The 18,238-nt window shown below is 37.4% G+C and overlaps 1 protein-coding gene across 1 annotated transcript; it reads left to right on the top strand.

Moving 5' to 3' along the window:
• Positions 1–2,201: 2,201 nt before the first annotated feature.
• On the top strand, positions 2,202–16,278 carry scin (scinderin). The gene is made up of 16 exons (XM_056479746.1): positions 2,202–2,485; positions 7,085–7,239; positions 8,677–8,838; positions 10,517–10,666; positions 10,751–10,843; positions 10,962–11,094; positions 12,047–12,135; positions 12,226–12,441; positions 12,664–12,800; positions 12,889–12,979; positions 13,837–14,007; positions 14,347–14,524; positions 14,885–15,006; positions 15,445–15,522; positions 15,629–15,689; positions 15,838–16,278. Exons 1-16 carry the CDS (start codon positions 2,293–2,295, stop codon positions 16,008–16,010), a joined length of 2,202 nt encoding a protein of 733 aa, XP_056335721.1. The 5' UTR covers positions 2,202–2,292; the 3' UTR covers positions 16,011–16,278.
• The last annotated feature ends 1,960 nt before the right edge of the window (positions 16,279–18,238 follow it).

The following is an 18,238-nucleotide window of genomic DNA, read 5'->3' as shown; positions in this document are numbered from 1 at the left end:
TTATTTTATCAGCGAGTGCAAGATCAACAGCGTATTAGGCAGGTGGACAAGATGTTCTGGCTCATTGGTGTATGTAAATATGCAAGAGCTTAATAAGCATCATGAGTTCATGGGTTGTTCTAAAGCACAGTACAAAAACAAAAATTAGGTATTTGAAGAATATCTTGAAGAAAGCTGATTAAATTTAGAGAACACTTCAGATTCACCCACAGTTTTCACTGGAGAGCCATTTTAATGTGCATTTGCTCTTTAGTGTTTGGGCTTTCAGCAGTGACAGTAACATTACACTGAATAGAACTAAACTGAACTTCAACTATGAAAACTGAAGCTGTTTTAATTTACCAGAGCATCTAGTAACATCTATATTAAGCTGATTTGACAACACAATCTCACGGTAATTCATAACTTTTTGATTTAGTGGCTAATTCGTATGAATTCGTAGGATCTAATTCGTACAATTAGTACGATTTGCTCATCTCCAATGACGGCTGGGTTTAGGAGTGGGGTTAGGTGCCAAGCCTCCTTTTTTAAATCGTACAATTTCGTATGACTGAACTCGTATGAATTCGTACGAATTAGCCACTAAACTGATAAAACGTTCAATACTTATGTTTTCTCATGAGATCAGGCTGGATTTCTGGACACAATCTGCATTGTAAAGGTGCTACAGAAATAAAGATGAATTGAATTGAAATAAAAGGACTGAAACCCTCCGACAGCAGACTATCCAGATGAAGGCCACAGAAATTATTCTTTCAGACAAAGGAAGAGAAGCTCATAACTTCCAATCTGTGATTTCTAGAAAACTGCATCTTTACAATAACCTTTAAAGATTTAAATCTCCTAAAAGGCTGGTTGTCTAAAAAAGACAATGCACAAGATGACAGGGTAATGTGGAGAATCTCAATGCGCAATTGGTTCAAGACTGCAGCTGGAATGAATCACCAGTTCAGTGGCGAACAAGGTAAGGTTTTCGACATTCTGTACTGTACAGTGTGTCAAGATGTAAGAGAATTTGGACATTAAAGTAATTAAGTGGCATTTCATTCGATGTAAACCCAATTGAACATCCTTGGCTGGAAAATCCTTGGCGACAATGTTATTGTTAAGAAATCCATTACAGTCAGTGAATAGGGTATATGCCGAGCTAGTGTTGTTCCTGTACTGATAAACTTCCGGTGACCTGTTATTGTGAATTTGTTTCCATTTTATACGGTTCCTTTTACAGCATCGATGTTGTAAAGTAGTTAAAATACACTCAGTTAAATAAACTTTGGCATTCATTTAGTTGTTCAAGCATAAAACAAGACAAAAGGCCTTTAACTCACACGCGCCCATCAGAATCTGCAGGGTAGCACAGAAGCTCCTTTGAATATACTGGGGTAAAATAAATGCTCATATTATAAAGACATGGCGGGGAAAAATGTAATTTAATGCAGTGCTTCTTGTACAATCTGAAACCCACTTTACTGTATATCGGATATCCCTCAGCCAGTGGAGATAGCAGATTTTTAAAGAAAACTGACTTTAAACGCGCTGATTTTTGCCCTGACATACAGTTTACTGGAAGCGCTTAACCCAGGTTACTGGCAAATTCAAAGTCCTATTAGCATGCTTCGGGATATATCCTATAGTAAAAGAAACAGCAAGAAATGTGGATCAACATCAGCAGAGCAGTGTGAGAGACTAGTGATGTGCTGAAATCATTCATCAGCCTCTACACTTCCTGCTCATTTTTGACTGTTACAAACTTCAAAATACAATCATTGCTTCTTAAAATCTTTGATCGCTGTGTATCCCACAAAGCTGTTATTCACACATGAACTCTTGGGACTCATGTTAGTAAAGCTAGTTTATGATTAGCACACGCATTAACACATCATTATAGTCCATAATAAAGTAATGTTTCGTTTACATATTAACACATCATTATTCATGTTTGTAAAATGTCACCTAATTGGGTTATAAATGTAGATTCAGTTGATCTTTTTTACCCATAATGTACATCACTTTAGGGTGCACTTATGCTGATTGTGATGAACATTCAACATGTTGAAACATTAATGCAGTTTCATAAAAAAGCAACAGGAAACATTTGCTCATATCTCTCACTATCTCTTCATCCACCTCTCTCTCTCTCTCTCTGCGCACTTAACTACTTTGCCATGTTCCTGAACACACCCACTTAATGTGTGAGAGAAGACATCTGCACACTGCTGTGTTATTGATTCAGTTGAGCACAGAAGTACACAGACGTCTGCTTCTCCACATCTGCACACATCGCTCTCAGATATGGTGCTTCACCACAAAGAGTTTGAGAAGGCTGGCAAGTGCTCCGGTCTCCAGATATGGAGAATCGAAAAGATGGAAATAGTACCTGTGTCTGAAAGCTTTCATGGGAGCTTTTATACAGGTGATGCCTACCTGGTGCTGCACACAGTCAAGCAGAAAGACTCAAGCTTCTACGATCTGCATTTCTGGCTGGGTAAGTGGAAGATTTTCTGTACTTCTGTAATTCTTAATCAAACACAATATTGTATTGTGTCATTTCTGCAATATGGACATTACTTTGCAAGCTCTGATAACTACATTACTCTAATTGTAAAGTAAAATGATGCTTAGTTCTGTGCAGCAGCTTCGACATATGTATCATAAAAAGGGCTCAAAATGTATTATATTATATTATATTATATTATATTATATTATATTATATTATATTATATTATATTATATTATATTATATTATATTATATTCCGACTCTTTACATTTATTAATAACTTTCTCTCAAGTTTATTCATCGTTACTCAAGTGCATGTGACTGCAATTAAACAGTAAAGAGGGACTAATCTCAGTATCTTGACTAATCTAGTGCTTGAAATGTTCAAGAGGGTATCTGTATGTACAACCTGCATTCACAAACATGCTCAAATGACGATTCCAATGTTATTTTTTAAAAAAAAAGCAACTGGCAAATCTCAGTAGCTATTTCTAAAGCTGAGAAAAAAACATGGACAATCTAGCTGATACGACGCTCAAATGCTCATATTATAAACACAGACAGAAATCCTTAGCAAAGCAGAGTGTATGACCCCAATAAAATGATGTTTTACTAATACAAAGGTTAGCAAGTGTGTTCTCAGAAGCAGGTCATTTGATGTTATTACTCGACTTTCATTGACTCATTTTCTCTTTTATGCTTTAAGTTCTCAATTTCTAAAACAAGATATATTTATATGTCTTATATCTTTCAATTTAATAAGAGTGTTAGGTCCTATTTACAGTATAGAAAATGGCTCATTCCAAGAATTCTTTTTTATAATGTTTTAATTTTTATGTCTAGTTTTAAACTGCTTATTAATAATTCAAATCATGTGACCCAACATAAAGGAAAACAGTCACAGTTCACGGTATCACAGCTACTGTACATCCTGCAGAGCATCATATCAAAGTGACAATTATAAAGGTCTAAATATATATATATATATTTTGACCTTTTCATGACACCTTGCAACTTCCCAAAAATCTAATATTTAATTCATGATATTTGATGTGATGAAGCCTCAGGCACAAAAATATATGCTCCAGTGGTTTCAAAAAGCTGACATAATCATTAAAAAAAGCAAACTTCTGTGGTCAAGCTAAAAAAAGAGCAGAAAACTCTGGAAGATCATAGAAAAATGAATTAATGAGAATGTTATTGTTCACACAAAACATATAGAAACTAATTTGGCACCTGTGTAAATATATTTTGACTATAAAGCTATTCCAATGTATATTTTTTAAACTATATTAGAAAATGTTTTTATTCAGGGTTTAAAAAAAGTGCATCTTGGAAGAATTTGAGATACTTATCACTGAGTAAACTAAAAGAATCTTAAATGATTATTGTTGTCATCTGTATGTTTTTGTTTATTAAGAAACTGCTATGCTTGTAAATTTCATTGAATATTACTAATAAATAGAAAAAATGGCATTAAATCATACATCTAAACAATCGAACAAACAAAACAAAAAAATACATGTGTATATAAATATATATATATATATATATATATATATATATATATATATATATATATATATATATATATATATATATATATATATATATATATATATATATATTCATTATTTACTCAGCCTCCCCTTGTTCAAAATCTGTTTCTTTATTTTCATATTTTCCCAATATAAACAGAAGTATATGCTATGAGTACTAGTTTTTTCTTCCAAAATGACATATTTAAAGGTCCTGTGAAGTGCTTTGAAATGTGCATTTTTTTTTCATTCTATGTTTGACGTAATCTGAACTAAAAAATGAAGAGAGGGTGGGCCAAAATGTAACTCCTCCAGCCAATAGCAGTTTGTTTTCTCACAGCTCAGCCAGTGAGATTGGTTGAGCTCAAGTGCATCAAATGAAAAGCAGTGCTTAATTTCTAAATGGATAATTCCTGGAATCAAACCAGGAAATAAAAGTTTCTGTGACCGACGTCCGCCACACAATTTCAGTTTTCCCAAAACATCATGTTACTAAGCGGTTATTACAAAAAAATTATCAAATGTCTGAACTGTCTTTAATCATTTTTTGCAATATAATGTTATGGGTCAACAACGAGTAAAAAACAAACAAACAAACAAACAAACAAACAAACATGTAGCTACAAACATAAATCGTATAAAACTTTTTTAATGAACTAAAAACCAGTTTACTAACACCACTGACATGCAGTTCATTCATTCATTCATTTTCTTTTCGGCTTAGTCCCTTTATTAATCCGGGGTCGCCACAGCGGAATGAACCGCCACCTTATCCAGCACATGTTTTACGCAGGGGATGCCATTCACACTCATTCACTATGGACAATTTAGCCTACCCAATTCACCTATACCATGTCTTTGGACTGTGGGGGAAACAGGAGCACCCGGAGGAAACCCACGCGAACCCAGGGAGAACATGCAAACTCTACACAGAAACACCAACTGACCCTGCCGAGGCTCGAACCAGCGACCTTCTTGCTGTGAGGGGACAGCACTACCTACTGCACCACTGCGTCGCATGCAGTTCACTATTTAAGCAAAAATTATTCACTCTGTCCAGTCTTCAAGAAAAGCCCACAGTTACCTCTTCCGTCATGTTTTCTAGCTGACTTGAGATCGCTTTGCTTCTGTCTCCTACTTTCCTGATCCAGGGGTGCAGTTTCATCTTCTCAAGATCTCTTTTGATCAGGCTCATTACCAGATTTACTTGGGGTTTAAAAAATAATAACATATTCTTGACTGCCTCTGGCATTTTGAAAATACAAATATTATTTATGTAGGCCACTATGCCATTATTTATTTTCGTTGTTCACTGTGTGCAAAACAATAATTGTAATTGAGTAATTATAAACGTAAGAAAGCTGATTGGTCGAAAGTGACTTCCTTTATGTGTGTGTGCACGTACACAATCCACACAGTTTCACTTGCTGTTTTCCCTCGGGCTCATTCACATTCTCTCTCTCGTACACACACACATATGCAGGTATTCACCAAGTTAATGCCGAATCAATTAAAATAAATACTGGAAGGCAAAACACAATATCATTTCCTGAAACAGGATTCGCCTCAAATTAAGCACTGATGAAAAGCAAATGAGAAGCGTTTTGAAGGGGGCAGAGCATGTAGAGAGCATTAGATTGGTTATGATTTGACAAGAAACTGATGTATGAGATGACGTAAATAAAAACATTTATTTATTTAGGCAGAAGTGGCAAACTACAAGTTTTACATGTTTATCAGTTGTATATCTTCTAAACGCAAATTTTGTCACTGTTTTGGGCACACTAGCTTATAGATATCCTAAAATCTAACAATACTGATACTAACATCTAAAAAAAACTATTTTAATTTCATGGGACTTTTAAAAAAATGTTGATGATCAAACAGTTGACGGTAGCCACTGACTTCCATAGTATTTTATTCCTACTGAATGTCAATGGCTACTGTCAGTTGTCTATAACAAGTTTGGCGAGTAAATGGTGGAAAGGTAAATATCGCTTTAATGACGGTTTTCTTGTAAAGAAATTTACAAGCCATTTAGTTGCCAGAAACCACGTGCACACACACCACTTAATACAGTTTCCTTCCTCTACTCAAAGTGCTTTCTTCTTTCTTTCCATTGGATATTTCAGCTATGTAAATATCACTGGCCTTGAGTGTACAGTGGCCATAACCACATACACACACACACACACTCCATTATGAATCATTAACTACTTCCAGTCTAAATGGATTCCCTTAATGATGTCTTTACCCATCATGTCTTTGTAGTCAAGTCATTTACTCTGCCTAAAATTGTTAGCGTCTCACAGAAAAGCATTTCACCTCCAACAACACATCTGCGGTCACAGCTAGTGCAGGAAACTGTAAAACTGATGCTGGCTGAAAGAATAAACACTTTGGGTATCACATGTCAAGTGTGAAAAAGTTTCTGGTTAAGAAGAGCTTGCTTGTGCCACAGAAGAGCTCAAAGTGTATGAGAGTAGAGAAAAAAACAATCAATCAGTTAATGATGAAATGGTGAAATGAATATATATAGACCACAGAAAAGGATCAATGTTTACACTTTTTTAAAATAAAAAATAAAAGTGTGGAAAATAAAAATTAAAGTGTGGAAGGGGTCTAAATCTTCTTTGGTTGTCCACTTTTGACAATTTCCAGTTGACAATGCTAGACCTCATCTTTAAACATGACACGTTCTTAAAGTGTGCTAGCTAGATTAAATTTTAATAGGACCTATTATTGCATAAATCACTTTTATAAAAGGTTTAAACAGCTGTGTGGAAGCATTGTGCGAATATATTCAGCATTTAATGGTAAAAATGTTTAAATTATATTTTTTGTAATCATACTTGATAAAAACAGTCACACTATGATGGCATTCTCCCCTTGTACATGTCATCAGAGAGGGAAAGCCCCACCTATTAGTGATGATCTCTCCCTCATTAGCATAAACAGCCCTGAGTGAGAAGCAGCCATCCAACCATTAGAGTCCAATTACTCAAAATGCATCTTCATCAAAAGGGCCAATGTTCTTTCTCTGTCTAGGTAAGGAATGTTCTCAGGATGAAAGTACAGCAGCAGCCATCTTTTCCACTCAATTGGATGACTACCTGGGAGGTAAACCAGTTCAGTATCGTGAAATCCAAGGTTTTGAGTCCACCGTCTTCACCAGCTACTTCAAAGGCGGGATAAAGTATAAGGTTTGAGATGTTTTATTTTACTTCTACTCCTGCTTCAGAAGCTCAAAACAAAGCTACTTTTACGTGGAAAAAGTGCGATTCAGCTGGTAAACACCTCAAACTAGCATTGGTCATGATTATGTTATAGGTGGGTGTGGCTCTATGGCTCCACCTTTGTTCACATGGAAATCGATTTCTGGTAATCTGTTCAGTGTTTGTCAGAGGGTAATACTGAATAGCTGCTGTATAGTAGAAATGTGTGTAATTTTAATCGATAGCGCTGTTGTTGTTTTTTTGTACTTTTAAATAAAGTAAAGCTTCTTGATTTAAAGCAATCTAAAACAGTATGGTTAAATAATAAACAATAGTTAAATTAACATTCTTGCTTGAACTTAGGTAAGAAGACATTCAACATAGGCTTATTCTGAAAATGGAGATCGCTGATTTTTAAAGAAAATGCACCGATTTTGCAATGGCATACAGTTCACAAGAAGTGCTTAACTGGTTACTGACAAATTAAAAAGTCCTTTAGCATACTTTGGCATGTAGCCTACTGGTTGGGTTTAGAAAAGGAAGAGGGTAGGTCAGTCGATCAGTCAGTCAGTAAGTCGACAGCGACCTCTGGTGAATTTACACGAGAAGAGCAGGCGCGAAAGGCACTCGCGAGAGAAATTTATGATCTCATAAAGCATGCACAGCGGCCTCTGGTGGATTCGCGAAAACAAAATCTGGGACCTCCAGGGACTTATTTGGTTCACAACAGAAATGTATATAGTGGTATGTTTTTTAGAATGAGGCTGGGTTGGACATATTATATTAAGTCTGCAAAAATATTACATTCAGAAGCTGACTGCATGGATAACAGACCAGTATTATTTGTTTTGAGATATCCAAACTTCAAATATATTTTGGGCTAAAAATAACAACTCAAACAATATTTTATAAAGGAATTTGAGTGAACATAAAAAAGTCTGTGAACATAGTTTTTCAAACGTCTTTTTAACAATAAATGAAGCACAAAATAGAAATTATTTTGAGTATATTTGGGGCTTCATTATTTTTCATTATCCACTGACTCCCATCTGTGTTGCTCTTCACTCCAGCATCATGCTATTTAAAGTAATTGCAAGTCTGACAGCTGCTACAGTATTTTTTTGCAAAACCACAAAATGTTTCCTGCACCCCACTGTGCAAATCCAGGATAAGTCTTTTTGTTTACAATTTGGGTGAGGTCAAACTACTCCAATACTAAATGACTAGCTAAAAAAAACTTTCATGATCATCTGAAAGGATGTTGTGTTATAGCTTGTGTTTAGGGACACTCAGTTCCTGATTGTTGCATTTGGCCTAAAACTGAGAGTGTTTCATGAGTTTATAAATGGCAAGTGTTTGAAGTGGAAAAACACGAAGAAAGTGTGCAGGAAAGAAAAATAGAACAATATTTTCTTACCTTCTCAGAGTGGAGGAGTGGCATCAGGATTTCAACACGTGATCACCAATGATCTTACGGCCCGGAGACTTTTCCACATCAAGGGCAGGCGAACTGTTCGGGCCACACAAGTTCCTCTCAGCTGGGCCAGTTTCAACAACGGTGACTGTTTCATTGCTGATCTGGGAGCGGTAAGATCTGCTATACTATATATAGTCAGGCATATATAAAGCAAGCACTGTGATCCTTAAGCCCACTTGTCAGACTGTAAAATGGCAAGAAATATAATACAATTATTATACTGTTTATCCAACAAGTAACAAAATGGTTCTATAATAGACTTGTTATATGTATGTAATACACAATATTTCAATTTTCTAAAGTCATACAAAGTATATGATACTAAATTTCAGCAATTTTTTCCTAAAAATTATATCACTTCTAATAACAGGCAGTTTAAACATCATGAGTGGGAACGAATGTTAAAGTCAATAAATGATTTTTAAAATAAGGACAATTAACACTGAATTACCCATTCAATGCAAATAATATATCAAATAAAATAGAAATAATTCAGTTTAAAAACACCCCAAAAGGCCATGTACTGTATGTAAATTTCCACCAGCAGTAACTGGCTGGTTCACTTGACGACGTGTATTTAATATCCTCTTTGTATGCTCTTTGGGTGGGTTTGATTATTGGATTGCTGTCAAATTACTTTAACTGTCAACACACTGTGGAAAGCAAATGTTATGAAAGCTCAAGGAACCACGTCTCACACCAAACAACAGATGTATCCATTAAGCTCAGTGGCGGCAGGGTAGCATTGTTAGGGGCATGCATGGAGACACCCCAAACACCCCTTTGCCATCCACCCAACACCCCCCTTTTTCGCTTTTCACTTTGCCTGCAAAAAAACCTTTTGGTAGGTTATGTTCCTCTGTGTCGAGTTTCTTCGTGGGTGTTTTGTTTTTTCTGAACAAGAATCGGTGGACGTGCAACAACTTTAATCATAAGGTAAACACAAAACAACGACGTGTAGTGCAAGCTCTGTGATTGGTCAGCTTGGTAGCTGTGAACAGTGTCGAGTCTGTGAAGAAGCTCCAGATGGCTTGTTTTGTGTTTACCTCATAATTAAAGTTGCTGCACGTTGGCCGGTTCCTGCGGTAGCGGTCAGACAGCCTGATCTCACGAGAAAATGTAAGTATTTTACGTTTTGTCAGTATAGTGGCGAATTCGTACAAATTCGTACGAGTTCAGTCATACGAAATTGTACGATTTTTAAAAGGAGGCGTGGCACCCAACCCCACCCTTAAACCCAACCGTCATTGGGGGAATGAGCAAATCGTACGAAAATGTACGAATTAGATCGTACGAATTCATACAAATTAGCTACTAAATCAAAAAGTTACGAATTGCTGTGAGATTGTGTTGGGTCAGATGAACCTAACATAATCTATTGCCAGCTAGGATTATTGTAGAGCAACACAAACAGCACGCACACCTATAAATGCATGGCTACGCGCAAGGCAGAAGTACAAACCAACCTTTACTGACCTTTTGCTGTGCAGAATAGTTTGCAGGAAGATCGAACCATTGAACCGAACAGTTTGACAGCACACATAGGGCTTCAACTTCTCACTTCTCTAATGGAATTTAAAGAATAGTCAATTAACCAGTACTGACAAATATTGACTGATGTCATTCCATTCTGACAGGGCAGGGTATTTTCAAAGGTAACTTGGAAAGGAGTACTTCCTAAGACATCTCTCGTGTCAAAGCAATTACCAAGAATGAAACCCAAGTCTTCCTAGGAAACCAACCAGTTTACAAATAACACTTATCAATTAAACTTGTCTTAAAAACTAGGTAATCCTCCAATGGTGTGGGTCTAAATGCAACAAGTTTGAGCGCATCAAAGCAGCCCAAGTGGGTACAGGCATTCGAGACAATGAGAGGAGCGGGCGGGCTAAACTGGTGGTTGTAGAAGAAGGACAAGAGCCCGCAGTGATGATAGAGGTATTAAATAAAAGTGTCAAAACATGCAACATGATACCTGGTTTAGGAGGAAAGTCATTCATTTTTATACCTTGTATATTACAGGTTCTCGGTGTGAAGCCTGAAATCCCTGAAGGTGATGATAGCGAGGATGCAGTTGCTGACATGTCAAACAGGAAGATGGCCAGTCTGTACATGGTAAACAATTCTATAAACTTCAGCTTAATTTTTTTCAACAAATTCAATAGACATATGCAATTCACAATAAACAAAAACCATAATAGATTTATTATTTAAATACATTTGTACTTCCCAGGTGTCAGATGCAACAGGAAAAATGCAAGTGTCGCTTGTTTCAAAGGACAACCCTTTTGACCAAAGTAACCTGTTGTCTGAGGAATGCTTCATTCTGGATCATGGAAAAAACAAAATGATCTTTGTGTGGAAAGGTGAAGTATTAAACCAGGGGTGTCCAAACCTGCTCCTGGAGATCCTCTAATTCTGAATTCACATTGTGCATTTTTTAAAGTTGTTGGATCACCATTGTTTTCACACTGAACATCTATCTTGGGAAGCGTTCCGTCGCTGCCTTGGTCACACTGCATGACAGAAGTTTACACACTGCATGATTACATTTGAAAATCTTGCAGATGACTCTGTCTAGCTGACAAACACATGCAAGAAGTGGTAAGGATTTAGCTCAATATCACACATAAGACTGTGGTAGTCTGCAATACGTTTGCCATTCAAATGGTCTGTGCACTAATTTGCAGCAAAAGGGCAAAAATGAATATGGAGGAGGTAATGGATAGGGAGATGTGGGGAACAGGTGTGTTCTGCAAAAAAAGTTGGAGGTCAATGAATAACTTTGCAATGTGATGCTACTGCTGTTTGATTTCTGTTCAATGGTATTGTAAAGCTTATTTTGCTGAGATTGTGGGCTAAAATTCCTCTCCGAACACCCACTGCCCTTTATCTAGCTCTCTAATTGGCTGTAAGTCATTGCCAGTGCGTTTTTCAGCCAGAATTCATTTTACACAGAATGATTTTGAACCGGCAGATGTTTATTATGCTAAATATTTCACATGTTGGGGATTTTCTCAGACTGTCTTTGATAATTGACAATCGGTTTCAAATTTGTTTCAAAATCTGTTGGTTAGTAAAAATCAGGGCTATAATCGTGCAGCATGAACTTGGCATGATTTACCGAGCTAAGCTCCCAGCCTAATTAAACACAACTGAACTAATTAAAGTCTTCAGGATTACTAGAAATTTCTTGACAAATGTGTTGAAGTGAAGGACATGCAGGACATGGACCTTCCAGGAGCAGGACTAGATGCCTCTGCATTAAAAAAAGGAGTTGTGTGACATTCAAAATGCCTGACATTATTTTTAATTTAGGCCGCAACGCAAATCCAAGTGAGAGGAAAGAGGCCATGAAAACAGCTGAGAGCTTCATTAAGCAAATGGGATATCCTGAAAACACACAGGTTCATAAACATTATATATGCACATTTGTTTTGCTGCATTATTATCTTGTACAGAGCATGAATTACAGGTCTTTTTATCCCTGCACACAGATCCAGGTTCTTCCAGAGGGTGGAGAGACACCCATCTTTAAGCAGTTCTTCAAGAGCTGGAAGGAGAAAGACCAGGCCGAGGGGTTAGGCAGAGTCTTTGTCACAGAGCGGATCGCTAAGATCAAACAAGAGAAGTTTGATGCCTCCAAGCTGCACGAATCTCAGCAAATGGCTGCTCAGTACAATATGGTTGATGATGGCGCTGGAAAAACAGAGGTCAGAATTCGCATTAAACAATTTGGAGACTGTTAGTGACTGTATAAGAGATGGGTGTAGATTAGCATCTTGTTGTCAAAACGAAAGTAGAGGCTACTACTTTACCCCTACTCTAGTTCTTGCACACCTCTCTATTATAAAAGAAAATTAACAAATGAATCCAGGTATTCTAATCTGTGAATACATTTGATGAGATATTCTTAATCTGCGGTTGTTTAACAGATATGGAGGGTGGAGTGTGGTGTGACCACAGGTGATACCAAGGTTCCTGTAGACCCTGAGACTTATGGCCAGTTCTATGGAGGGGACTGCTATATCATTTTATATAGGTACTCCAAAGGAGAAATCATTTACACCTGGTAAGTCATGTGGAAGTGCTACGTTTCCCAAGAGGAAGTCAATTCAAGTAAAAATATAAAGCTTCCTGCTCTATGTTTTTACCCTCAGGCAAGGTTCCCGCAGCACAATTGATGAACTGACAGCTTCAGCCTTTCTCACTGTTGAACTAGACCGTTCACTGGGGGGAAATGCTGTTCAGGTGAGGAGATTGAAATTTTACCCATCTACCCATTTATTGACTGTAGCTAGGTCAAGATCAGGGTATCAAATAATTCCTGGTGGGCCCCAGCTCAGCATAGTTTAGGTTTAACCATAATTATACACACTTGTTCAAATTAATTGAGTCCTTTAGGCTTGTTTGAAGTGTTTTGAAACTAAGGTTGGAACTAACATTTGCACAGCTACAGCCCTCATTCAACTGAGTTTGACACCCCTGGTCTAGATCATTGGATTATAGCAGAGCTGGGCAACTCTGGCTCTCGAGATCCAAAGTCCTGTAAAGTTAAACCTAATCAAATTTACCTGCAGCTTTTTTAGTAATCCTAAAGCCATGAAATAGATTGTTCATGTGTGTTTGATTAGTGTTGAAGGTAAAGGCCTAATCCTAGATCATGAACTAGCTCAGTGTTTCCCAATGCAGGTCCAGAAATGTCATGAAAGCAGCACATGTTGTCTGTCTGATTAAAAAAAATATATATATCACACCAGACTCAACTCGTTAGATCTTTAGTAGTGACTCCAAGACCTGAAATTGTTCTGTCAGATGAGAGAGACAATGTGCACTATTGAGGCACTCCAGATTCACATTTGGAAACCCCTGAACTAGAAAAATAAGTGCAGCAAAGATGTACAACCCAATGTCTGACTAAAAACCTTAAAAAAGTGACTGGAGTGCATTTGCATAGGAACAACATAGGTTGTGGCTGTTTCCCAAACCAACATGTTGCCAAAACGGAACTTGTGAATATTGCTGATAAACAATGCAATTGGAAAATGCACCCCAGGCTGGTGAAGTTATTTTTGATGAAGCCTCACTATCATTCAATGTCCAACCAGGTAAGAGTGACTCAAGGAAAGGAACCACCTCATTTGCTAAGCCTCTTCAAAGACAAGCCTTTGATTGTGTATAAAGATGGGACATCTAGAAAAGGAGGACAGGTTCCCGCAGCTCCAACCCGACTCTTTCAAGTGCGCAAGAACCTGGGAACCATTACAAGGATTAGTGAGGTGAGTCCCGGTTTCCACATGGAGTCAACTCTGGTCACGCATAATGTCCAAGATAAATGTGTTTGGTCATAAGATTGAAAATGAAAGATGGAGATAAATAAAATGCCCAAGTTAATCTGATTTTGGTAAATTGTGAAAGATGGTTAATTCACTAGACTGCAATGTGCTGGTAACCTGGTAGACTATCATCTAGGTCATCTGGTTAGCACAGGGATATTGTCTAGGCCAAGATGGTGGAGATTTGCTTGATTCTCCAAAACACTGCTGACCATTTGTGGTTGGAGTGACCTATTTTAATTTTCATGTGTCCTCTGAGTGTGTTGGTTTGTGGTCTATCAGGTGGACACTAAAGCATCAAGTTTGAACAGCAATGATGCCTATGTACTGAAGTTACCTCAGGGAGACGGGTACATTTGGAAGGGAAAGGGGGCCAGTGAAGAAGAGGAAAAAGCTGCAAAGTACATGAGCGAGAAGCTGAACTGCAAAACCGAAATGGTTGTTGAGGGAAAGGAACCAGGTAAAGCTAATATAGACTCAATGACATACTTTTGACTATGGTCTGATGATACTAGGAAAATTTGTGATGTACATTATTGATGTTGAGTATTGCAGCTGTTCCCCGTTCACATTCAGGACCGGTCTATTCTACAGCATTATAGCACTTAATGATATTAAGGCCCCATCTCATTGGTAGAATTTGGATAAACAATACACAAATGCTTGGCACATAAAATACATTCAAATTTTACCAGATCTTTGAGATATGGACATTGCATATACTATAATCACAATGACATAGATTTTGTATTTATTGCGCAACTTTACTTTTAAGATCTTTAGACTTATACACACTAACTCCTCATTTCCCCTTTAAAAGAGGCGTTTTGGATGGCTCTGGGTGGAAAGACAGAGTATCAGACGTCTGGGTTGTTGGAGAGTAGAACTATAGCACATCCTCCTCGACTGTTTGCCTGCTCCAACAAAACTGGAAAGTTCATTGTGAGTATCCTGGAGCTGATAAAACTGAGACAAAGTCCAGTTTAGTTTCACACTGGGATTTTACTCTCCCAAAGAAATTTAATTATTTTACACTTTGTCAGTTTAGTGTATAATTTGTATGAATTCATTGTTTAAATTGTCAGATTTTTAAAAGGAGGTGTGACATCAAACACCACTTGTAAATCCAATCGTCATTGGGGGATGAGCAAATCATGCTGAAATATACAAATAAGATTCCACAAATTCATATGATTTATCCACTAAATCAAAAAGTTAAGAATTGGCATGAGATGGCAATGTTCAACATGTTTTGCATTGGAGCCAATGCTGACCATGTAAGACAGAAGCTGTGCTAACTCTCTGTGCTAAATCTTCAAATAGTGCTACATACAGTCAAACTGAACTACGGATTGAAAACTGTGACTTTTACAACTATAGATAGAAGAAGTACCTGGTGAGTTTAACCAAGATGATCTGGCTGAAGATGATGTCATGCTACTGGATGTCTGGGATTCGGTTAGATGTTTATCTCTCTTTATGACTTCCTCACGGATTATGTTTAAGATTCAAAGGTATCTCTTGACTTTGGTGTAGCCATGTTGACTCTTGATTTACCTCTCAGGTATTTGTGTGGATTGGGAGAGACGCCAATGAGGTAGAGAGGACTGAGTCTGTGAAATCTGGTGAGATGCCTCAGGCACACATTGCTTTAAGTCAAATGCAAATTAAAGGGATAAACATTTAAAATACAAAAATTAAAAAATTTTATCTCATTTTTTTGCTAACTAATAAATATGATTTAACTTTCTGAATTCTGTTGCACTTTTGCAGCAAAGGCCTACATTGAGACAGACCCATCAGGACGGGACAAGGGGACTCCTTTGGTGGTGGTAAAGCAGGGACATGAGCCCCCCACCTTCACTGGCTGGTTCCTGGCATGGGACGCCTCTCGATGGGATGGTGACCTCATGGCAAGAGCATTGAATCCCCTCACTGTACTTTAACGGAAGACTCAATTCTGAACTCAATGGACTTCACTGGAAATAGAGAACAGATGTTTGTTTATGGAGGCATGAGGAGTAAAATTATTGAAATATTCCATGAAAATCTTTTTAAAATACTCCTCCACTCCTTCTTAATACTCCAATTCACTTCTGATCATAAAGTTGTGCATATCATTTAGAAGGGTTTGCGCAGTTTATTTCTTCTCTGGATTTCTGTAAGCATGATTTGAAAATGTATTATTAAAGAATCAATACACTTTTGAAAATAGTTTTGTCTTTGTTAATGCAGCACACAAAAGCCCCCTAGAGAAAAATTATAAATTTATTTAACGCCCAGTTCAGACTGCATGATTTTCAAAAGTAATCGTGTCACAGAAGTTTTCACACTGCATGACTATCTGGGCTAGTGTTTTGTCACTGCTTTGTTTACACTGCAAGATGGATCGGCGACAGGGGGTTTTACACTGCATGACTTTACAAAATGAAGAATCGCTGACAACGTTGTCCAAACTACATCTCACAACCAGAAACATGTAGTTTATCTTTGTTAACTACATAATGAGAAAGAAGCCTTTACTGGGGTAGAAAATGTACATATTTTCTCACCTGGGCTTGAAGGGAATAAGCAATTTCTCCTCAACTTTTTTCTATTTTGACCCAGTTGTGATATTGCTCAGATGACACGTCACACAGACATGGGTGCTCCTGCCAAATTTCCACTAGTTTTTCCTTCATTTCTTGGATCCAAATAAACTGAAAATGAGCAGAGTGGATGAGTGGATGCTGCTCTCTTATTGGCTGTAGGTGATCGCAGATGTTATTTTCAGTCAAAACTCATTTCACACGGCATGATTTGAACCATTGACAGTTCCAGATATTTAGGCCCAATTCCAATTCTACCCCTTGGCCCTTCCCCTTGCCCCTACCCCTCGTTTGGCGTGTTCACATCAGGGGGTAGGGGTGTCCCTATTTGCTTTAGCTTGAAGGCCTAAGGCAAAGGGGAAGGGCTAGAAAGGCTAGAGATTTTTCAGGACCACACTCGAAACCAAGGGGTAGGAAAAGTTTTCAGAATACACCAGCCACAACGGCAGCATAGCTGCACCCATAATCAGGAGATCCACAAATTAGTATTTTTTTTTTGTCATTATCACAAATTTTTACAACAAACAAGCATATGTTTAAAACATAACCGCGTTCGTGTTTTACCATCATGATTTAAAAAAAGAAAACGCTAAAATAAAAATTAAAAGCTAAATTTTCTATAATCCCTAATAATAACTCCTGTATAGCAGTCCCACAACATTCTGTCACTTGACACTCGAATACCCTGTCAGAAAAGTCTAGTGACTGGGAATGAGCTTTTTATAGAGTCTGCTATAATGTTAATGTTGTTTTTTGTGTGTACATAGATGAATATGGCCATTGTGTGTGCACAGCATATGATTTTATTGCCACATTATATCATTATGATCACATAATATATGCCTTCAGTGATTTCTTGAAGATAAATACTAAAAAAATAAAGCAACTGGAATAACTACAGCAGTCACGATCGTCAATCTCATATAAGCAAGAGCTCATGATGACATATGATGACGTGTACAGGTAATGTATTTGTGTCCCATTTCTTTGGGGTAAATTTTGAAGCCCTTCCCCTTCACACTCTGTTTCAAGGGCCAAAGGGAAGGAGAAGGGGTAGGGGTACAAAACTAGAATTTGGACTGGGCCTTAGCATGCCAAATATCTCACGGGCATCTGTGACTCATCTGCTATTCTCTCAGATCGTGTCTTTTATAGTTCATACTGTATGATTGTTGTGAACGAGCACCGATTTGCCTGTGATTTCAGGTATTTGTAGTCGATTTCTCAAAAACTGTCGGTGACTCAAAATCAGGGCTAAAATCATGAGTCTGAATCCATAAGTATATTATGAGCACAAGTAGAATAAACATTCTATGTTGTAGTAGCTGTTTGCTGACAACATTACACATACAAAAACAGTACAATGGCAGAGTACTCATAATTAGATAACACTTTATTTATAAAAATATAGTATTTTTACGATAATTTGAAAATTCACTAGATTTATATTTATTAAGTATGGGTTAAGGGCGATGCGGTGATGCAGTAGGTAGTGCTGTCACCTCACAGCAAGAAGGTCGCTGGTTCGAGCCTCGGCTAGGTCAGTTGGCATTTCTGTGTGGAGTTTGCATGTTTTCTACACGTTC

This window comes from Danio aesculapii, chromosome 19 (genome assembly GCF_903798145.1).
Source record: "Danio aesculapii chromosome 19, fDanAes4.1, whole genome shotgun sequence".
NCBI lineage: Eukaryota > Metazoa > Chordata > Actinopteri > Cypriniformes > Danionidae > Danio > Danio aesculapii.
Note: the sequence above shows the minus strand (reverse complement) of the source record. Positions and strands in the feature narration are given on the sequence as shown.